General features: G+C 40.1%; 2 protein-coding genes across 2 annotated transcripts; one reads left to right on the top strand and one right to left on the bottom strand.

Moving 5' to 3' along the window:
* Positions 1–724: 724 nt before the first annotated feature.
* Positions 725–3,269, bottom strand: LOC134868474 (uncharacterized). Its single transcript, XM_063889633.1, has 4 exons — positions 2,797–3,269; positions 1,553–1,753; positions 1,325–1,435; positions 725–999 (listed from the first exon to the last, which is right to left on the bottom strand). The coding sequence occupies exons 1-4, from the start codon at positions 3,091–3,093 to the stop codon at positions 943–945; spliced, it is 666 nt and encodes a 221-aa protein (XP_063745703.1). The 5' UTR covers positions 3,094–3,269; the 3' UTR covers positions 725–942.
* A 7,850-nt stretch (positions 3,270–11,119) lies between these two features.
* On the top strand, positions 11,120–16,603 carry LOC134868955 (gastrula zinc finger protein XlCGF57.1-like). The gene is made up of 3 exons (XM_063890370.1): positions 11,120–13,555; positions 14,109–14,283; positions 14,458–16,603. The coding sequence occupies exons 1-3, from the start codon at positions 13,355–13,357 to the stop codon at positions 15,726–15,728; spliced, it is 1,647 nt and encodes a 548-aa protein (XP_063746440.1). The 5' UTR covers positions 11,120–13,354; the 3' UTR covers positions 15,729–16,603.
* The last annotated feature ends 1,645 nt before the right edge of the window (positions 16,604–18,248 follow it).

Raw genomic sequence — 18,248 nt, 5'->3', positions numbered from 1 at the left:
CAGGGAAGTCCCCTTAGTGAATAAAGAAAGTGTCTTTATGTAAGGATTGTACTTCTTATGAGCAAGCTGAATCCATAGGGTGCTCAACAGCTCAAAGGAGGACATGTTATTCAAATTTTCAGGTTCCTTTTTGTATTTGGAGCCTCTAATGCAACACTTTCACATGTTTCATTGTTAAAAAAGGTCCTTTTGCACCATGTGTATACAACTTAAATTGCAGGAATAATGCCAGAACATCTTTCAACAAAACAAAATGTGTACAAGTTCTTTTTAATGTTCCTAATTTGCAGTCTTATACAATTGCATTTTCAGTCCGCGATGAAAGGTGTATTCTGCTGTCCAGATATCAATCCTCTTTCCACAGTCTCGTTTTCTAAAAAAATATAATTTTAAAGTTGAATATAAGAGGAAATGACTTGCAAATATTGTGCACTGCTCTGGATCCTTGTCTTATAACACTGAGAGCTTTAAGTGTACGGTGTAGAGGTACATATATATCCCTGAGGACATGAGGATGTAAAGTTATGTAATAGTATTGCCATGTCCATCTGTCATACTTCTACTGTATTCTGTGTATAACCCGTCAAAAGGAATCAACAATTCCATTGAATGACGAAACCGTCAGCTGTGACTTCAGTATGCATGGTTTTTAGCACACACACACACATTTCTTCACAAGGCGTTTCAACCACAATATTGTGGAAGTCAGAACCACAACGCGCTGTTTGCAGAAAAGCAAAGCTTTATTTCTGAACTATTTCTGAACATACTGTAGGCCGCGAGGACATCACAGACGAGTAACCCAACTGTGTACTTATCTACATATTTGTTAAATGTGATGCATGGTTTTGTAAATTACAGAGCAGTTCATTTTCGTAGCGGCATAATGGCGGTGTGCTGGTGTGTTGGCTCAGAGGGGCTGTGTTGATGCAGCTGTGCTCATCACACACAGTCGGAGTGAGAATCTGCCCTCAGTGCGCCTGGGAGGCTCTCAGATATCTAGAACAAACACACAGAGACAGGTTGGAAATAAGGAAATGCATTAATGCTTAACCATAAACAACAGGACTAATGTACTACTAATCTCACAAGGCCATTAGGGCTCATCACTCCAAATACTGCAGCAAGGACTCTCACAAAAACCAATGTAGCACAGGTGTCACCATCACAAGGGAACACTTGCTGCCAGGGCGCTTAACTTATATCTTAAAGCTTCTATATTTTCTGAAACCCCTTTTTGTTAAGACACCAGAGGCTGTTGCTACGTCCTGTGCGAACTCAAACATTGTATTTAGAATAATATAACTATAACACGTTACTCTACCTGTTTCTCCAGGTGGTCAATGTGCCGCCGGCGCCTGTCAATCATTCTGTCCCGGGACGAAACCTCTGTGGTCAGACTGGCGAGCAGTCGGGCCTGTTTATCCATCATAACCTACAACACAACCATGATATCGAATGGCGACAAAAATCTAATCAGTCACCCCTTTGCCCTTGAGCTTGTGTCCCCATAAGTGTTTGTTTATTTGTCAAGTTCTTGGTTTTGGCTAACCTTCACAGACCCCATGTCCAGCTGTGTTGGACCCCTTGACTTGGGCTCCGTCAGGCTCTTTATTTTCTGGAGGATCCGGTTTATCCGATGCTGCATGACTCCCTGCTCCATCTCCACATCCTCCAGCCCCTTCTGCAGATCTCTGGCCGCCTTCGACAGCCTGTCCCCCCTGGCACTCAGAATCTGCAGGTCCTTCCTCACCTCAGAATCACATCATTATACAACATTTATGGACAGAGTCTGTTTGGAAATGCAGGTTTAAAATGAATAGATATTTCTTAATTCTTAACTGTAGCCCAACTAAAGTTCCAGATCCTTTATAAGAAGATGATTAGAGAAGAAGAGATGAATGTATTAGATAATTAATAAATAGGTGGATGAATTTATTTTTATTTTTTTAAATACTTTGTTTATTTTTATTTGAACAAAAGTTAATTATTGTTTTAATAAAGTGTAATATAATAATAATAATAATAATAATAATAAATAAAAAAAATAAAATAAATAAAATAAATAAAATAAATAAAATAAATAAAATAAATAAAATAAATAAAATAAATAAATTAATAAATAAAATAAATAAAATAAATAAAATAAATAAAATAAATAAAATAAATAAAATAAATAAATAAATAAATAAATAAAATAAATAAAATAAATAAAATAAAATAAAATAAAATAAAAATTAAATTAAATAAAAATAAATAAATAAATTCAATAAATTCAATAAATAAATAAAATATAAAAACACAGGGGGGAAATTAGGATATTTTGTTGATGTAAAAAACGTTAATAAATTGCATTAATAGAATAAAAGTGTTACAGACCCTTTTAATTTGAACTGAACAGCCAAGAAATGTCATATTTTTATTAAATAAATAACAAATGTTTTAGTTTCATTAATAAAGTATTTCTGATTCTGATTTCCAGGTTCTCAGTTGTGAGGATTTGTTTGCTTTAAAAAAAATAATGGTATGAAAGCCAGTATTTTTTAAGCTTTTTGTAGTGGCAGTAGACAACACAAGGACTATAATGACATACCCTTGGGCTTTCTGATGGGTATTTCTCACCTTTTCTGTATGAGACTTAATAAATAATGATTAATCAAGAGAATAAACGACAGATTTGATCATGAAAGCTGTTGTAAGATTGAGCCCTACAACTTCCAAAAATACATATAAGTCACACAAAATGTTGTGGGTCAGAGACAGGGGAGAAGTTAGTTATTTTTGCTTCCTTCTCACCTGTCTGTGATTCCGTCCTGCCTTTGGACTTTGCTTTCGAAGGCTCTCCAGGTTCTTCGTGGCCCCGTCCAGCTCGGCTGCCGCCCGCTCTCCCCGCTGCTCCAGCTGCCTGGCGTTCTCCTCCACACCCTTCAGCAGGTGAGACAGTCCCAGTGCCAACATCTTCAGCTGGGACACGGGGACCCCACCTGCCTCCTCTGAGGTGGAGAGTGGAGGGGCACGCTGGGCCTGGCAGAGCCCCACCAACAAAACAGACATCTGTAACACTCGGATGACCCTCATATTCCAGGATTTCATAGATTGGAGCCCTTCTAAAATCTAGATCCTTAATATTGCGAGTCTGAAACCAGATCTGATTCACATACCAGATCTGTGGCTTCAGACGGGGGCTCCTTAAAGCTCAGAAGAAGTACCTACATCTGCTGGGCCCTAGTGTCCTAATGTGCCTCAAAAGATACCCCAGGAGGTCTGGAGCTTTGAGAGTAATGAGGGATGTACGGATGAGCAGAGGGAGGACAACCAGACGAAGACAAGGGGGGAGTTCCCAGACTGTAAAGTAAAAACATGTAACCTGCACTGGGAATATTCTATCTAAACTCATATCCACAATTAGTAACACAAATGGAGGCCTCTATAAAGGGTTCACAAATGATTTATTGCTAATACATGCTGATTAAGTGCATCAGATTAAGCTGCAGGTTTACTGTAGTCAACACTGCTGATTTTTGGACACCTTGCTCGGTGTGATTATAGCCTTTCAGTACAGCAAGAGAGACATCTGCTGGCCGTCTGAGGAGCTGGAGTTAGTTTTGAGAAGGGTCTCACGTTTACTGTAATCCAATAAAATCATTTGTAATTTGTGTTTTTGCAATTTAAATATGCTGTGTTTGTAATATCTCTAAATGCATATGCCACATTTGGGTGTTTTTACCCAAGGAAGCGTCGAGGGGACTTCAAGTGGAGAATACATGATAAAGTGTCCTGCAGGGTGCCCTTCCACTCGAGAAAACACAATGAAGGGCCCTGAAATGTTGGATTCAGTGTGCTTCAAGGTAACTTTGCAGTGGAGAAAACATGATAAAGTGCTTAAGGGTATCTTTCTAGTGGAGAGAGTGTTATAAAGTGCCATCCAGGCAGTCCTTCAAATCAAGAAAATGCATATTTAGGCTACCCTGCATGCTGGAAAACGTGCTTGCGTGTCGCTAACCAACCACATGTCCTTTGTTTTTAGGCCCTGCACCAATAACAGGTGGAGTCTGCCACTGTCGCCTATCCAGATCTTTATTGCTTTTTAATTTTGACACTTCTAAAGAGAGAAGTAGATATAAGAATACACCGGGCTAACCCTTATGCATTCTAACATGAGTGAGTGTATCAGAACTTTTTTGGCTTTGGAAGAAAGGTTGATACAAGCTTGGGAGAATTTGGGACAAAACTTCACTTCCTACACTCAGCCTCTGAATGTGGAGCTTTGTACCGAGGAGAGCCTGAGCAACAAACTGCTCTTTGAATTGTTCTGGAGTCCAGCAGCCCTAATGCACAAACGACACTATGTGTACTCATAAAGCCTGATTTATAAAGGAGGGAAAGCGGCAGACTCTGCCCACTGCTTCCTGGCATTCAGGATTCACAGAGGGCTGCAGGGAGGCAGCATCACCGGGACTCTGCACGAGGCTGCGGACCGGGCACAATAAGCAGTAAGTTCAAATGGTTTTTATCATTTTAACAGATATTTTAAGCATTTCTGATGAGGATTAAAGATCTTGTGGTGTCACAAATGCATTCATCTTTAAAGATATAGTCACTGTTGACTGTTGTGTATGAAGTCAATGTTTTCATTAAGCCGTTAATCTCTATGACTGCTTGTTAATCTTTCAATTTAATTACTACGAATGGAGGAAAAATAATAAACATTAACAACAAAAGTGAGAAGGAGATCAGTGTGAAGTGTGACGATGCGCTTGTTAACAAAAGCTGTGACTCTTGAGGAATAAAGTGTTTTGAAATCCCAAACTGAGGAAAAAAAGGCATTCAGCAGACAGCAGACAAAGTGGGTGGTTGATTGCCACACAACTTTATTTAATCAGACGACAAATGTTGTGTGTTCCAGCTTCTTCTGCTGCCTCCAAGTGTCCAAAATGACCAATAATGAACCTTTTTAAGGTTTAAGATATTATTTTTTATTGGAAAGTCTTGTTGGTGATGATCTGGATCGAAATACTTCATGTTTGATGTGCACTTGAATCCATCCCAATGATACTCCTGATGATACTGCTTTGTTTGTGAGTGAGACGCTTTTTTAAGAAGAGTGCACATGCATATCTTGTCACCATATATACCCTGGTGCCTGCATATCTACTTGTGTGTGTGTCTTAGCTGTGTGTTGAACATGAGCAGAGTGAGATGGAAGCACAGAGCCGTGATGCCGGCACGCAAGCATGTATGTGCTGATCAAAGCGCAGTCACATGATGTCATGGTGCATGCAGGCAGGGGCTGCTGGTGTCCATGGTTCAAGGTTGAAGTGTTTGGAGAGGAGTGTGAGGAACCATTTGCAGCATTACCTCAAATAAATAAACTAATCTAGTTTAAGTTTATCTCAATTTAGTTGTTACCTGTAAATATATTGCTGTTTGCTAGCTAGCATTGTGTTTATTAGCTATAGCTTCTGAACTGATTTAGGTGCCCCTCAGATTTCCAGCATTGATTCCACAGCAGTGTTGCACCCACCACAGCTTACAGCATCCTCATTCGGTTCATTTCTGCTTCTGAGCATGTGCAAAATGTGTCCTGTGGGTGATCATCTAGGACAACCTTAATGTACCAGATATCTGATTGTGCAAAACACTCAGCTTTGTCACGTTGCATCAAAATATTTAGCTTTTGTGGCTTTTTTAGAAGTCCATTGTTCAAGTGAAATATGCTTAAGCAGTGTTGAAAAAGTTAACAGATATAAATGAAGTTGGCTATAGGTGCATTTTTTGGTATATTATTCATACTGTGTGTTGTTCTTTAGTAAATTACAATTTCAATGATTGTCTTGTTGTTCTGTAGGCTTCAGTGTAGCTCATCCTACGGTATCCTGATCAGATAATGTCCTCTGGCCCTGGTGTGCACTCATCAGCATCTCCTCCTCTTCGCTGCTGGCTGTAGTGTTTGGTCATGCAGTTGCTAAAAAAAAAAGAATAAAGGAGAGCCCCGTGATTCTCTGTGTCAAAGTTCAATCAGATGAAGTCACGGGTCAATTCATGACCAGAAGGGAATGTGTGTCGCACCGCTCCACATAGACATAAGTGGGGAAAGAATTTGATTCTGCCAGGGCCACGAGGAGGAAAGGGCCAGTCTCTGTAGTTATAGGAGAGAAGGTGCTGTGAGTGTACTTTTTCTCCAACTTTCTTCCACTAGCTTTTTCCCAGGGTTCATTTTGTCCTGATTTATTTTTTCTCCACAAATTTTGAAGATTAGCCTCCTATAATAAACTATACAGCCAAAACACAGAGAGTCAAAGCCTTAAGGATTGGGTCAATGTCCCCATTAAAAGCCTTTTTGATCCCACAGCCATTATAGGAGAAACCCTTGTATTATTTTATATCAGGCTTCACATCTACAGCCCTGGATTCAATTGTACTTACCAGCGGACTGAGACTATTCTTAATGGTTTCCTGCACAAACGATTAAGATCAATGTTGTTTTGTGAGGAAACATTTATAGAACAGCTTTTTTAAAGAGAGGCACAAGGGGCTATTTTATGTTTAAAAGGAACCTATTATGATCATTTTCAGGTTCATATTTGTATTTTTTGCCTCTACTGGGACATGTCTCTGTGCTTTAATGTTCAAAAAGCTCTTATTGTTCTCATACTGCCTGTGCTGCAGCACCTCTTTTCACCCTCTGTCTGAAACCAGAGCCCAGTCTGCTCTGATTGGTTAGCTGGCCGGCTCTGTTGTGATTGGTCAAGTATTCAGAGATATCCTGCCCCTAAATGTCTGGATTTATAAACACACTAGTGCTGAAAATAGAGAATTCTGCTTCATATTAGTTGCTTAGCTTGGCTGCAGATGTTGGCAGTCAATAGCACCGACTCTTGGAAACCTTATGAAATACTTTCAGCTTTTTTTATGATCCTCATTTTAAATTGTGACATACTTGTACTCTGTGCGAAAGTCTAATCTGATGTATGTGTCCTGGGAAAACCACAGACACAGCTCAATTGTAACATAAGTGCCTTTCAGAACATGCTATTACAAATCTCTGTCTGTTCGCTTGGCTCCGGCGACTGTATTGTGGGAAATAGGGCTGGGGAATATTGCACAGATAAGTGAGTCGTAAAGGAATTTGGCAACTGTCAAAAGATGCAACTGTCACGATCCCCTTGAACAAGACGCAGTGATGGCGCCTTGGGAAAAACAAATAGCTAAGATAATGGAAATACAGGAGAACGAAAGCTGGAATAGGTGGCAAATCTAAGGCTTATGCCCAGTGAGTTGGACTGGTTGTTGGTGAACTGGTTTCTATCTTTGAACCTTATAAGTCACTGGATTTAAACCATACTGTACATTCTATATTTATTCTATTTAATATTCCAAACTTTTCACACTTATTGTACATATTATATTTTGTTTTTGTTTATATTTTCTGTACATTTTTTGTCCCAAATGTATATTTTGTAGTTTGTTTTAAATGACATTTTATTTTATTGTAATTACATTGGCTTGTTTCTATGCTGCTGCAATGAAAACAATTCCCAAATTAGGATTAATAAAGTAATTCTATCTATATCTATCTATAGGCATTTTAAAAGTATTAATTAAACAATACCACAAGCATATATATTATGTTGGACAATTGTCGTTCTTCATGCCAAAAAAGAAATGATGTTATAATTCATTAGGTGCTGTCATGAAGAAATGCAGGCATTTCTCTTACCAGTTCGCCTGCATTTCTTTATGACAGCACCTCGTGTGTGTTTGTGTTTCTACCCCAGAGATACAAATGCATTTTAAACCTTGTGATTGAGCATGATCAGTCAGAGATTTTTAATGTGATTCACGCAACTTCTTATCAATCGACAGCACTTCTTCTTAATGGTGCTACTGTGTGTGCCGTGGAGATCCCAGGAATTTGAAACCTGTTCTTCCAATAAGTTGCTCCAATGCTTCTGATGCACCCCCTCAGTCACCGGGCCTCCACCTTTCACAAAGGCTCCAGCAAGTCAAGCATGATTGCGCTGACTCTCAGGGGTTTGTGGGGGCAGAGGTACGCTGACTGAACAGCTGGCGGGGGTCACATGCCAAGATCACGCTCAGTGTGTTCTGCCTGTGTGGATCAAACATGTAAAAACTGAAACCGCAGCAAGCAGGATCGAGCGTGTTATTGTACTGTGATTCCCATTAGGTAAGCTCCAGCAGTCACACGCACCACGCAGAGCACATACAGCAGGATCACGTTAAGTATTTACAACTCACTTAAGTCATATTTACTTAAAAAGACATGAGGTGGAAGAGTAAGCAAAAAAGATTATTAGAGGAATGAAAAAAAGGACATTTTTGTCTCATTGGATAAACGTTATTGATCCAAAATAGGTTACAATTATTTTGTTGCAGCAGCAAGTTTCCAATCACACATTATATTCCACGCTTCAAGAAAATCCCAAAAGTTTTGTATTTCTTATTTACCATAAAGGAAACTAAAACAACGTACATTATGTTATATCTTCTATAAAAAAAAGAAAAAGAATAAAAACATTTTTAAAAAGTCCAGCAGTGGCTCAGTCAGTAGGGGCTTGGACTGGGAATCGTAGGGTCGCCGGTTCAAGTCCCCGAACAGACTTGAAATATGGAAAGTGGACTGCTACTTTGAGAGGTCCCAGTTCACCTCCTAGGCCCTGCTGTGGTGCCCTTGAGCAAGGCACCGGAAACCTCCAATCGCCCCTCCCCATTGCTCCCCGGGCGCTGCACGATAGCTGCCCACTGCTCCTAGCACTAGGATGGGTTAAATGCAGAGGACTAATTTCACTGTGTGTGCTCTGCTGTGTGCATGTATGTGACTAATAAAGAGGGTTTCATCCTCCGATCCTATCTATCTACTTGCTCATAATGAAGGAAAGACATTCATATGCAGATATTATGTCAAAGAAAGACTTTTTTTTTGTTTAGAGATACTTAAAAAAAGTACAAACATACATATGGGGTTCATTTTAAGCTTGACTCCACGTAACCTCTGAACCTAATGTCTCGCAGGTATTGAGTAAGAACACAACATTTATTATGAAAATGATTGATGTGTGAAACTGGGATGATTGACAGCTTTAAGAGGCACCTATGGAGATCAGCCACAAACCATAACTCATTACTGATTGGGACAGGGGGATCATTTCTTCTGCTGGCTCCGATTCAATAACCCCAAACATCCGTGTAGTCATACGCGTTTTTCCACATATAAGTGTCTGATATTTAGCTCCAGGCTCAGAATGAAAAGATAAGATCAAAGAGCTTGCCATCAGCGCTGCAGGATCATGTTCTCACATGCAACATGCATAACACCTTGCATGTGGACATATTTATTCGCTGTGTGCATTTAGTATGAGCTTTTACAATGGTTACTTTAATGCATGACATTTATATAAAGACAAGTCCCATGTGCAAACTTGAAACACATATGTAGCATCAGCGTCATAACCTTTTCTAGCCTTGATTGCAAAATACCTACACATTGAGCAGGCTTTAATTGTAATTACTTCAAATAGCAGGTCTGTGGGGGCTGGATATCTTAAATGTAAGGACAAGTTAAACGTAAAGCTGAGCTCCAATGCGCAGACTCCCCTGTCTGTACCGCTAAAAGGCTGTGATGGGAGCCAGGGCCTCGCTGACGGGTCACACTGCCTCTGTTCTGACTGCGGGAGAAACCACAGATGGATTTGGCTCGATAATGAAACTCTGTATGTATTTATGGTATGTGGCAGCTGTATCATTTGGCACAACAATAACCCTTGTTCTGTTTGTCATTAGGTAAGACAATTCCTCCCAATGAAAAGCTTGGGAAAGCTGCTGTGTGGTGCAATTTATCGGAGGTGGGGAAGCTGCGCGTCATGAACCTGATGACATTGTTCTTGTTTGTGCTACACGTTGATCATTGTACGAAATGTGCTTTGCATTCTGGCCTTCGTTAAGTTTGAAGGGGCCATATAATCCAGCTCGACTGAAGGGAAGCTAGGATACAAGCTCACCTGGAAAATCACCCGTAACACCATATTCCAACAAGAAAGTGGTTTCCTATATTGTTGCTGATGCAAACCTGTTCATAAGCTACACATCAGTGCTATGGACGTACAGAAATACCACAAGGACATCGCACACATTCTGATTGACTACCTGAGTGTCTTCCTATCCTGTAGGTTTCATACCTGGGTGGGGTTTGTTGGGAGTAAATACAATATTAAGCAACCTCATCAAACTGCAAAAAACAGTAGAAGTGACCTGGATGTAACTTCAGTAATAAAAACACAGTTAAGGAAGACACTGAAGGTGAATAGAGTTACAAATAGATATCACCATCAACCGTATTAATCAAGCAACTTTCCCAGTCGATTTCTTACATAAAGAAGACCAAATATTTTGGTTCTAAAATGCTATGTTTGATATTTAAATGTACCATTGCCTTATGCTAATTCTTGGTACATTTAGAAAGCAAAATAGGGAAAATGTTAGAGTTAGAAACAACCTGTTTACTTTTCATAAATCCACCTAATATTGTAGGGATGCTGTGAATGTTTGAAACCTTATGCTCTCTCTATATGTATGATCTATAAATCAAACATTCAACATAGGTATCTATGACAGCTCCACTGGCTACACACTTTTGAAAGCCACAATTAAAGAAACTATTACTGTAACTATTTTTACCTTTTACACTATGTATGAACATGCTATCAAGATCCTAATCTCCTTCCTTCCTGTATTACAACAGTTAAAAAGCTATGAGTAAATTCAACAGAAACACAACAGTTGGAGTCAGAAATGTAGAGTTTTTTTCGTCCAATCAATGGCTGTGCACACCTGCCATAGACAGGCCCACCCAGCAGAGCGAGGGGGGTGATTATCATTAGTTACTATCAGAGGAGCACGCTGTCATTTTATTTCAGAGCCAGACTTCCTCGGGCCTCTCCGGAGTTCCTGATATAGGCGTAGCAGCTAATGAGGGAAATACCCAGAGTTAAACCGAGCATGGTATAGGGGGGAGAGTGGGGGGAGGGAGGAACAGAGAGGCTGGAACGTGAGAGAAAAAAGTAGCAGGAGAAAGGAGAGAAGGATGCCGGGACGGAGAGGTGTCTCTACTGTGGCGGTGTGGGTCTCTGGCATGATGATTTGGGACAGAAAATGAAAATCACATTGCCAGGGATTACTACACTGCTGCGGTGCTGGCTACTGCTGCTTCTGGAGGACGTACCTGTGGTTTCACACAAGGAGAGCTTTACGCTTTTTTATCTGTAAGAGGAAGAGTTCTTCAAGCAGTGGGTAACAATCGTTTCAGGCAAGACCCGCGGATCAGTGTGTTTGTGTGTCTGCTGTTTCTGATCAGGTGCAGAGCTTAGTCGACTGCTGGACAGGGAGTCTTAGCAATTTGTTCACAGTGGCTAAGTTCTTCACCTGTGCAGAGGTGATGTCCTGTATGACACAAAGGCTTATTACTCACTTCAAATGAACATCATGTTGTAATTTTTAAGGACTTTGAAAAGTCTTAGAATTAAGGGAATCTGAAGAATTTGTGCTCAAACTGTAAAAAAGTAGGACCTTTAAGATTTCTTATTTAAGTATAAGGTTGACGACAAAATATTTTTGGGAAAAGACTAAAACCAACAATGAATGTGTACTAGTAGCACAACATTGTATGTAGAAGTGTGTCAAAAATGAACTACAGTGAGTGTGTGTGCATGGAAATGAAGGAGCACATCACCCGGTGCAACAGTGGGGCTCCTTGATAAGTTTTGGAATAGACTTCATGAGCTCTATGGCACAGAGGTAGAAGATGTGTTAGGGTATCGATACACAGATTCAACGTTCTATTACATTTGTGTTAATCCATGCCTGTTTGTGTAACATTAGCTGAAAACTACACCTCCAAAGTCACAAAAAATGTAGGAACAAATTCAGAAATGGTTGGATTTGGTCTTTTTTGGGGGGGGATTTGTTAACATAAAAAAAGTCTCTTTTTTTTGCTGATTTTTTTTCAAATGACTGCCTTTTTTTTCTTCTAAATTTCGACTTTTAAAAATGTCCCACTATTTTCACTTTATTCTAACTCCTTTTTCATGAAGCCCTACAAATCTTTTTTAAAATAGTCACACTTTTTGTCTCCCAATCTTATTTCCTTTTGATTTTCTTTTCAAACTTCAGATGTTTTTCTCAAAATTTGAATTTCCGAGTATTTCTTCAAAATTATCACTTTTTCCCTAAAAGATCAAACTTTTTTCTCACATTTCTGACTTTTATAACATAATATCATCATATAAATCAAAGTGTATTGGATATAAGTGTCCAATGTTAAGTTGCCTGTGACAATGACAATAAAGGAAATGTGTTTTGCCTGAGGATTGAATTCCTGCCATGTGTTGTTTAATGTGCAGAATTTGACACTTCTCAGAGGCTTTGCATGGAGCCACCAGGGGCCACATGTGGATTACTCCCAGGAAACATCTGGCCTCCCTCTGGTGCCTTCTGAGCTGAGCGCAGTTAGATGTAACACACTGGCTCAGTTCAGCAGGAACAGGAGTCACGTCTACACTCAACGTTTTGTCATGAATGTCGAGCAAAAGATCTGTGGTGAGATTTAGGGAGGAAAAGTAAAAGGAGCATGTGTTGTACTTCTATGTTTAGTACTTTTTAAAGAGAAGTTTATGTACATTATGTAAGATGTTGATCATACAGCACAGTATTATATATTTCAGGTTAATTTATTATAAGATTCAGTCAGAGATTTATTAAAATACATTTAATAATAAAGATACTACATATTTCCCCTCAAATTGTTCTTTTTATATTGGAAATAAATGTGTTTAAACAAGGAAAGACTATTCGAAATAATTTCTAAACAAACCCAACTGGCCTAATATTATCCACTTGGTACAATGAGTAATATGAATTATATCTCTCAAGAGTATATCCTACATTTATATTATACATATCGTAGATTTGCAGTCCAAAATGTAATTTCAACACCACTAAATGCATCATTTAACATGTGTTCATCAACCTTGACATCTGAGATTTATTTGAGAACAGACAGTACACATATATCATACCTTTATATATCTCTACATGGGGGGGTCGACAGGTTATTTTTTTATGAATAACGAAATCAATTTATGGAGGAAAAATTGTAAAAAAGTAATGTCGCAGTAATGGTGTTGTACCACTCATGTCCTCTAGAGGGCGCACGTATTCCTAAAGTGCAACACACGAAGAAGAACAAAATGCGGAAAAACAACAACAACAACCCTTCTAAAACTTGCTCAGTGCAGAAAACAAAGATTTGAATTACACAACACCGTGAAGTAACGCACACATGTTCAGTCTGGAGGCTTTAGAGACTCAGGTATGTGCTCTAATGGACACCGTGGTGGAAAAGGCGGCGGTGGAGCTCGGCAGACTCCTAGCCGTCCAGCAGTGCTCTTCCCCGGCTACAGACACTCCCATGAAGAATGAGGAGGAAGAGACCGAGGTGACTCCACCGGGGGAGAGACACCTTTGTAACAAAGCTATAACGGTAACACACACTTCAGCTCAATACTACATACACTGATCTTCTAATATATTTAAAATTGCATTTATCTGTGCTTAAAAAAATAGTCCCCTTCGAATGCACTTTTACTCCTTGAGTTTGAGTTACATTTGCTCAAAACTACACATCCTGTCTGTTACAGCACATGTATCACCAGGTCTTTTACTTGTAACAGAGTTTTCCTACACTCTAGTATTTATACTTTTACTTTAGTACTTCTTCCACCTCTGCACTTATACATCGAACTTGGCTAAGAATAAGGTCAGCACTTTGTCATACTTTATCTTGAGCATACTATTTCCATTGTTTGCTACTTAGTTCTTCTACTCTACATTTTGGAGAAAGGCTGTTACTGTTCTACAGTTCTTTCACACTAATTTTAACAGCTACTTTTTACATTTAAAAACACCTGACCTTTTCTAAATTTGAGGATAAATATGATTTGGTTGTTATATTGAAAGCAGATACATTTGAGTTCAACCAGGATAGCATGTATAACTAACTTGCTCTTCATTCTTCATTACTTCCAACTATACAGAACCAGTTCGCATCCCTAATGGAAGCATGGACCAGAGCTGCTGTAGAGAAAATCCTGAAGCTGCTGAAAGTGTTTCTGTGTGAGGCTGCAGAGCAGAGGGCTGGGAGGAGGGATGAGAACAAACCAAAGAAGAACAAGAAGCGGAAAGCAGGGCAAGTGGCCTCGACCAAAGAGCGTGAGTCAGTTTACAGCTTGAGTATCTGTGTAGAGGCTTTGTCTGTTCACATACTGGCAGTTCTTCTTATATAAAACAAGGTTGGTGATAGAGTTCTTTCTCAAGAAAGGAAAGGACAATGACCACAGTTAATTAGTTTCAAGTCCCCTAATTGAGCTTATTTTCCTTTTTCAGCTGATGCAGCCACACATGAGAGTAACTCTGGGACCCCGTCCGGACCTGGAGCCACCTCAGAGCCGGCCTGTGAGGTAACACAGCAAGATGACGTCCAGGAAGATACTGATCCTTCATCTACTAAACCCAACAAGAAGAGCACAGGGCCATTCAAATGTCTGTCCTGTGACAAACAATTCGATCTGAAGTGTCGGCTGGACAGACACCACCTGATTCACTCCAGACCTCACCTCTGCTCTGAGTGCGGCAAAGGTTTCGTTGACAAAAAGTTGCTCATTGCACACTCGAGAAGTCACACCGGAGACAAGCCTTACAAATGCTCTGACTGCGGGACAGAGTTTGCTTACAAGAGCACCTTCAAAAGACACATGCATAAGCACAGCCTGAAGGAAACGAACATCCACACGTGCTCGCTGTGTGAGAAGCAGTTCGAGGGGCTTGCGACATTTCAGCGGCACAGATGCTGCGCCTTGAAGAAGACGTTTGACTGCTCGCTTTGTCTGGAGACGTTCTTGTGCAGACAGAGTTTGGTGGATCACGAGCAGCTGCATGCAGGCGACAGATATGTGTGCGAGGTTTGTGGCGAGTGTTTCTTCTCCACCTCGTCTGTAGCCTCTCACCGGGTGACTCACGCGGAAAAGGAAAAGTGCTGCGACGAGCTCGGCCTTGGAAGCAGTGACCCGAGCGTCCTGAAGATTCACCTGAGCAAACACACCGGGGAAAAGCTCTTCTCCTGCGAGGTGTGCGGTAAAGGCTGCAGCCACCGGAGCGCCCTGAAGCACCACATGCTAACGCACACGGGGGAGAAACCGTACCTCTGCGAGACCTGCGGGAAACGCTGCAGCCACTCCAGCGCGCTCGAGAACCACATGAGGATCCACACGGGGAAGAAACCCGGAAAGCCAGTCTGTCACATCTGCGGCAAAACATTCCTCCGCACGGTCAGTCTGAAGTACCACATGAGCATTCACACGGGCGTGAAGCCTTACACCTGCGACCAGTGTGACAAAAAGTTCAGCAACCCTAGCAATCTTAAGCTGCACGTGAAAATACACTCCGAGGAGAAACCGTACGGCTGCAACATCTGCGGCAGGAGGTTCACTCAACCCGGCGGCCTCAAGCTGCACAGACGGTTGCACACAGGAGAGGAGCGATACTGCTGCTCAACCTGCGGGAAACGATTCATGCACAGCTGCGACTTCAAGAAACACGAGAGGGCTCACATGTTAGAAGAGCCAGGAGATGGACAGTCTGAAAAAGCTGCTGTGTGAATATGAAACATTTCATTGGTGTATGTTAAAGGGGCCTTATTCTGCTCCTTTCCCCTTAATGTTCAAACAGTTCTTTATGAGAATCCCGGAAATACAATTATCTGCTTTCTTGCAGAGAGTTAGAAGAGCAATAGGTCTCTTGTTTCTCTACAGAAAATATGATGCTACAGCCAGCAGCTACTTAGATTAGCATTAAGACTGGAAACAGGAACACCTCTATCTTGGCTCTGTCCAAAAGGAACACCTTTTTACAGATTATACAGACAATATGCAACTTGTTCATGCCTAGCAAACATTTTTAAATCCAGAAAGACTTGGGGCTAGTTTTTCTGCTAAGCTAGGATCATGTCTCCTAGCTCCACACTCCTTTTTAACAGACAGAATTCAAGAAGGTGTATTATCTCTTGGGTAGACCCAAACGCAGGTGACAGATCCAACAACAGGAAACTTGAATAGAATAACTTGTTATGCATGTTCTGTGCTGGCAGGGCCAAACAGAACCAAACCATTAACTGACCTTAAAACCCAGAAGAGTTGAAGTGCAGGTGGAGAAGCTCAGGTGATGTGATGAGGCGATTAGTCAGGAGGGCATGGAAGGAGCTGATTGGCTGAGAGAAAACTAGGAGGAGGGAAGGGCTAACGAAGCTGACTCAGAGCAGGTGTGTGAATGCAAAAGGAGGGAAAACCCAGGGAAAAAAATACATCCCAAAAAGGCAAAGCTTGGACCTTCATCATGTGACAAAGAAAAACATGATTTAATACAAATATTTCTGATTAAACATCTGAATGTGTTCTCCTCTTTATCATAAGTGTGCCATTATTATTAAGCGTATTATTGTTTGTATTGTTTTTTTAATAAAATGTGTTTTCCTGAGCCTTCCTGCACCGTTTATCATTTGTTATCTGGTTTGTTTGTGTGTTGTTTTGATTGTGCAAAACAATACAGTTCAATACAATAACTGAGCAAGCTTTTCATCAGTAAAATTAAGACAGTTTTATTTCCACTGCTTATTTGATGTGCTTACGAATATCACCACTTTCATTCTAACATAGTCAAAAGTAATTCCGCATTGATGTTCAATTTAATCAAAACATGTATCTTGAAAATGTAGTTTTTTGACATTTAACTGAGCACAATCAAAACCAAATGATTTGAACCGAAATATCCCAGAAAATCAGCTGTTACAGGAATTCTCATACCAAGAAAAGACATGGCACCCCAGCCCTCTACATTCAAGATCAACCCTTAACCTTAACCCTTAGACACTCAAATATGTATGTACTGATAAGAATGAAACAGTTCAGTTCATCAGAAAGGTTTTTTTTTAGTATTTCAACCAGACTAAATAACGACAGGCTGCTGTGTTCTGTAGGTCCTCCACTAGGTGGTGGTGGAGGATCAACAAACCCAAAACTGCACTGTTCTCATTAAGTCAGGACACTTACTGCAACAGGATGACACATTGGAATTATACACTATCAACAGGTCTGCATACTAACAGTCCTTTAATGGTATTTTCTGATGTTATTTTAACAAAATCCTCTGAAGAAATGTGAAGAAATCTGAGAGATTTTGAAAAGGATGTGGTTTGATTATTTTTATTAAAGATTTGAAGGGAAACATGTTTGATTATCTGACATTTCTAAATGTTATCTTGTTTGTTTTCTTTTTTCAATCAACCATTCAGAAAGATTTGTCACTGAAAAAAACCAAACCCTATTTCCTCTGCTTTTTAAGTTGAAAGTAAAGGCAACAAAGACACACTTAAAAAAGAATCACATCACAAAAAACACCAAAAATAGGGACAGCAATTCAAGCAATTGTAAAAATCAATCAAGTATAATCACTTAAAAATAGGAGTTTGTAAAAACCTTGGAAACTGGATTGGATTTGATCGATGGTCATTATCTGTTTCTTTCTTTAAAAAGTTGCTGCGTGGAAAATAAATGAAATAAAACCTTACTCCTAACATGACTTCAACCGGCTCTGTGAAAAGCTCCTGTGGCTGCATCAGCAAAGCCAACGGTTTCCCCGCATGCCGTCCTCCCTGACTGCACTCAGCAGGTCTCACACATCTAATACCAGTTTATTGCATTTAGTCTAACCTTTAGTGCGGCGCTGCTTAATGCTGCTAAGAATTCAGTGTTTTCATGGAGATTAAACTCACACTGGCACATAGGTTGAGTTCTCTTAGCTGGATGATGGTTTATAATAAGTCTTTAACACACACACACACACACACACACACACACACACACACACACACACACACACACACACACACACACACACACACACACACACACACACACACAATTCCTCATTTAGCTTATTAAGGTTAACAAATAAGCATGTCAAAACAGGATTACATACACAAGACAGGCTGGGAAACCCTGTAAACTTCCATTCAATGAAATAAGAATAAAGAGAAAATATAATGAAATAATTTTCCTTCCTTTGAGTTTCTCTAAGATCTTACTTTAGAATATTAGGGGTTGTGAGTTTGGAAGACTCCTCAG

The sequence above is a fragment of the Eleginops maclovinus genome, chromosome 8 (assembly GCF_036324505.1).
Source record: "Eleginops maclovinus isolate JMC-PN-2008 ecotype Puerto Natales chromosome 8, JC_Emac_rtc_rv5, whole genome shotgun sequence".
Taxonomy (NCBI): Eukaryota; Metazoa; Chordata; class Actinopteri; order Perciformes; family Eleginopidae; genus Eleginops; species Eleginops maclovinus.
The sequence above is the reverse complement of the archived record's forward strand: the minus strand, read 5'-3'. Positions and strand labels throughout refer to the sequence as shown.

What these genes read in the sequence shown, in the direction of transcription:
- LOC134868474 (XM_063889633.1), bottom strand. Translation starts at nt 3,093, where the DNA reads ATGAAATCCTGGAATATGAGGGTCATCCGAGTGTTACAGATGTCTGTT. An exon ending in CAGGACGGAATCACAGACAG is followed by an intron (nt 1,754 to 2,796) that starts GTGAGAAGGAAG and finishes TGTGATTCTGAG; the next exon opens with GTGAGGAAGGACCTGCAGAT. An exon ending in TGGACATGGGGTCTGTGAAG is followed by an intron (nt 1,436 to 1,552) that starts GTTAGCCAAAAC and finishes GTTGTGTTGTAG; the next exon opens with GTTATGATGGATAAACAGGC.
- LOC134868955 (XM_063890370.1), top strand. Translation starts at nt 13,355, where the DNA reads ATGTTCAGTCTGGAGGCTTTAGAGACTCAGGTATGTGCTCTAATGGAC. An exon ending in TTTGTAACAAAGCTATAACG is followed by an intron (nt 13,556 to 14,108) that starts GTAACACACACT and finishes CCAACTATACAG; the next exon opens with AACCAGTTCGCATCCCTAAT. An exon ending in AGTGGCCTCGACCAAAGAGC is followed by an intron (nt 14,284 to 14,457) that starts GTGAGTCAGTTT and finishes TTCCTTTTTCAG; the next exon opens with CTGATGCAGCCACACATGAG.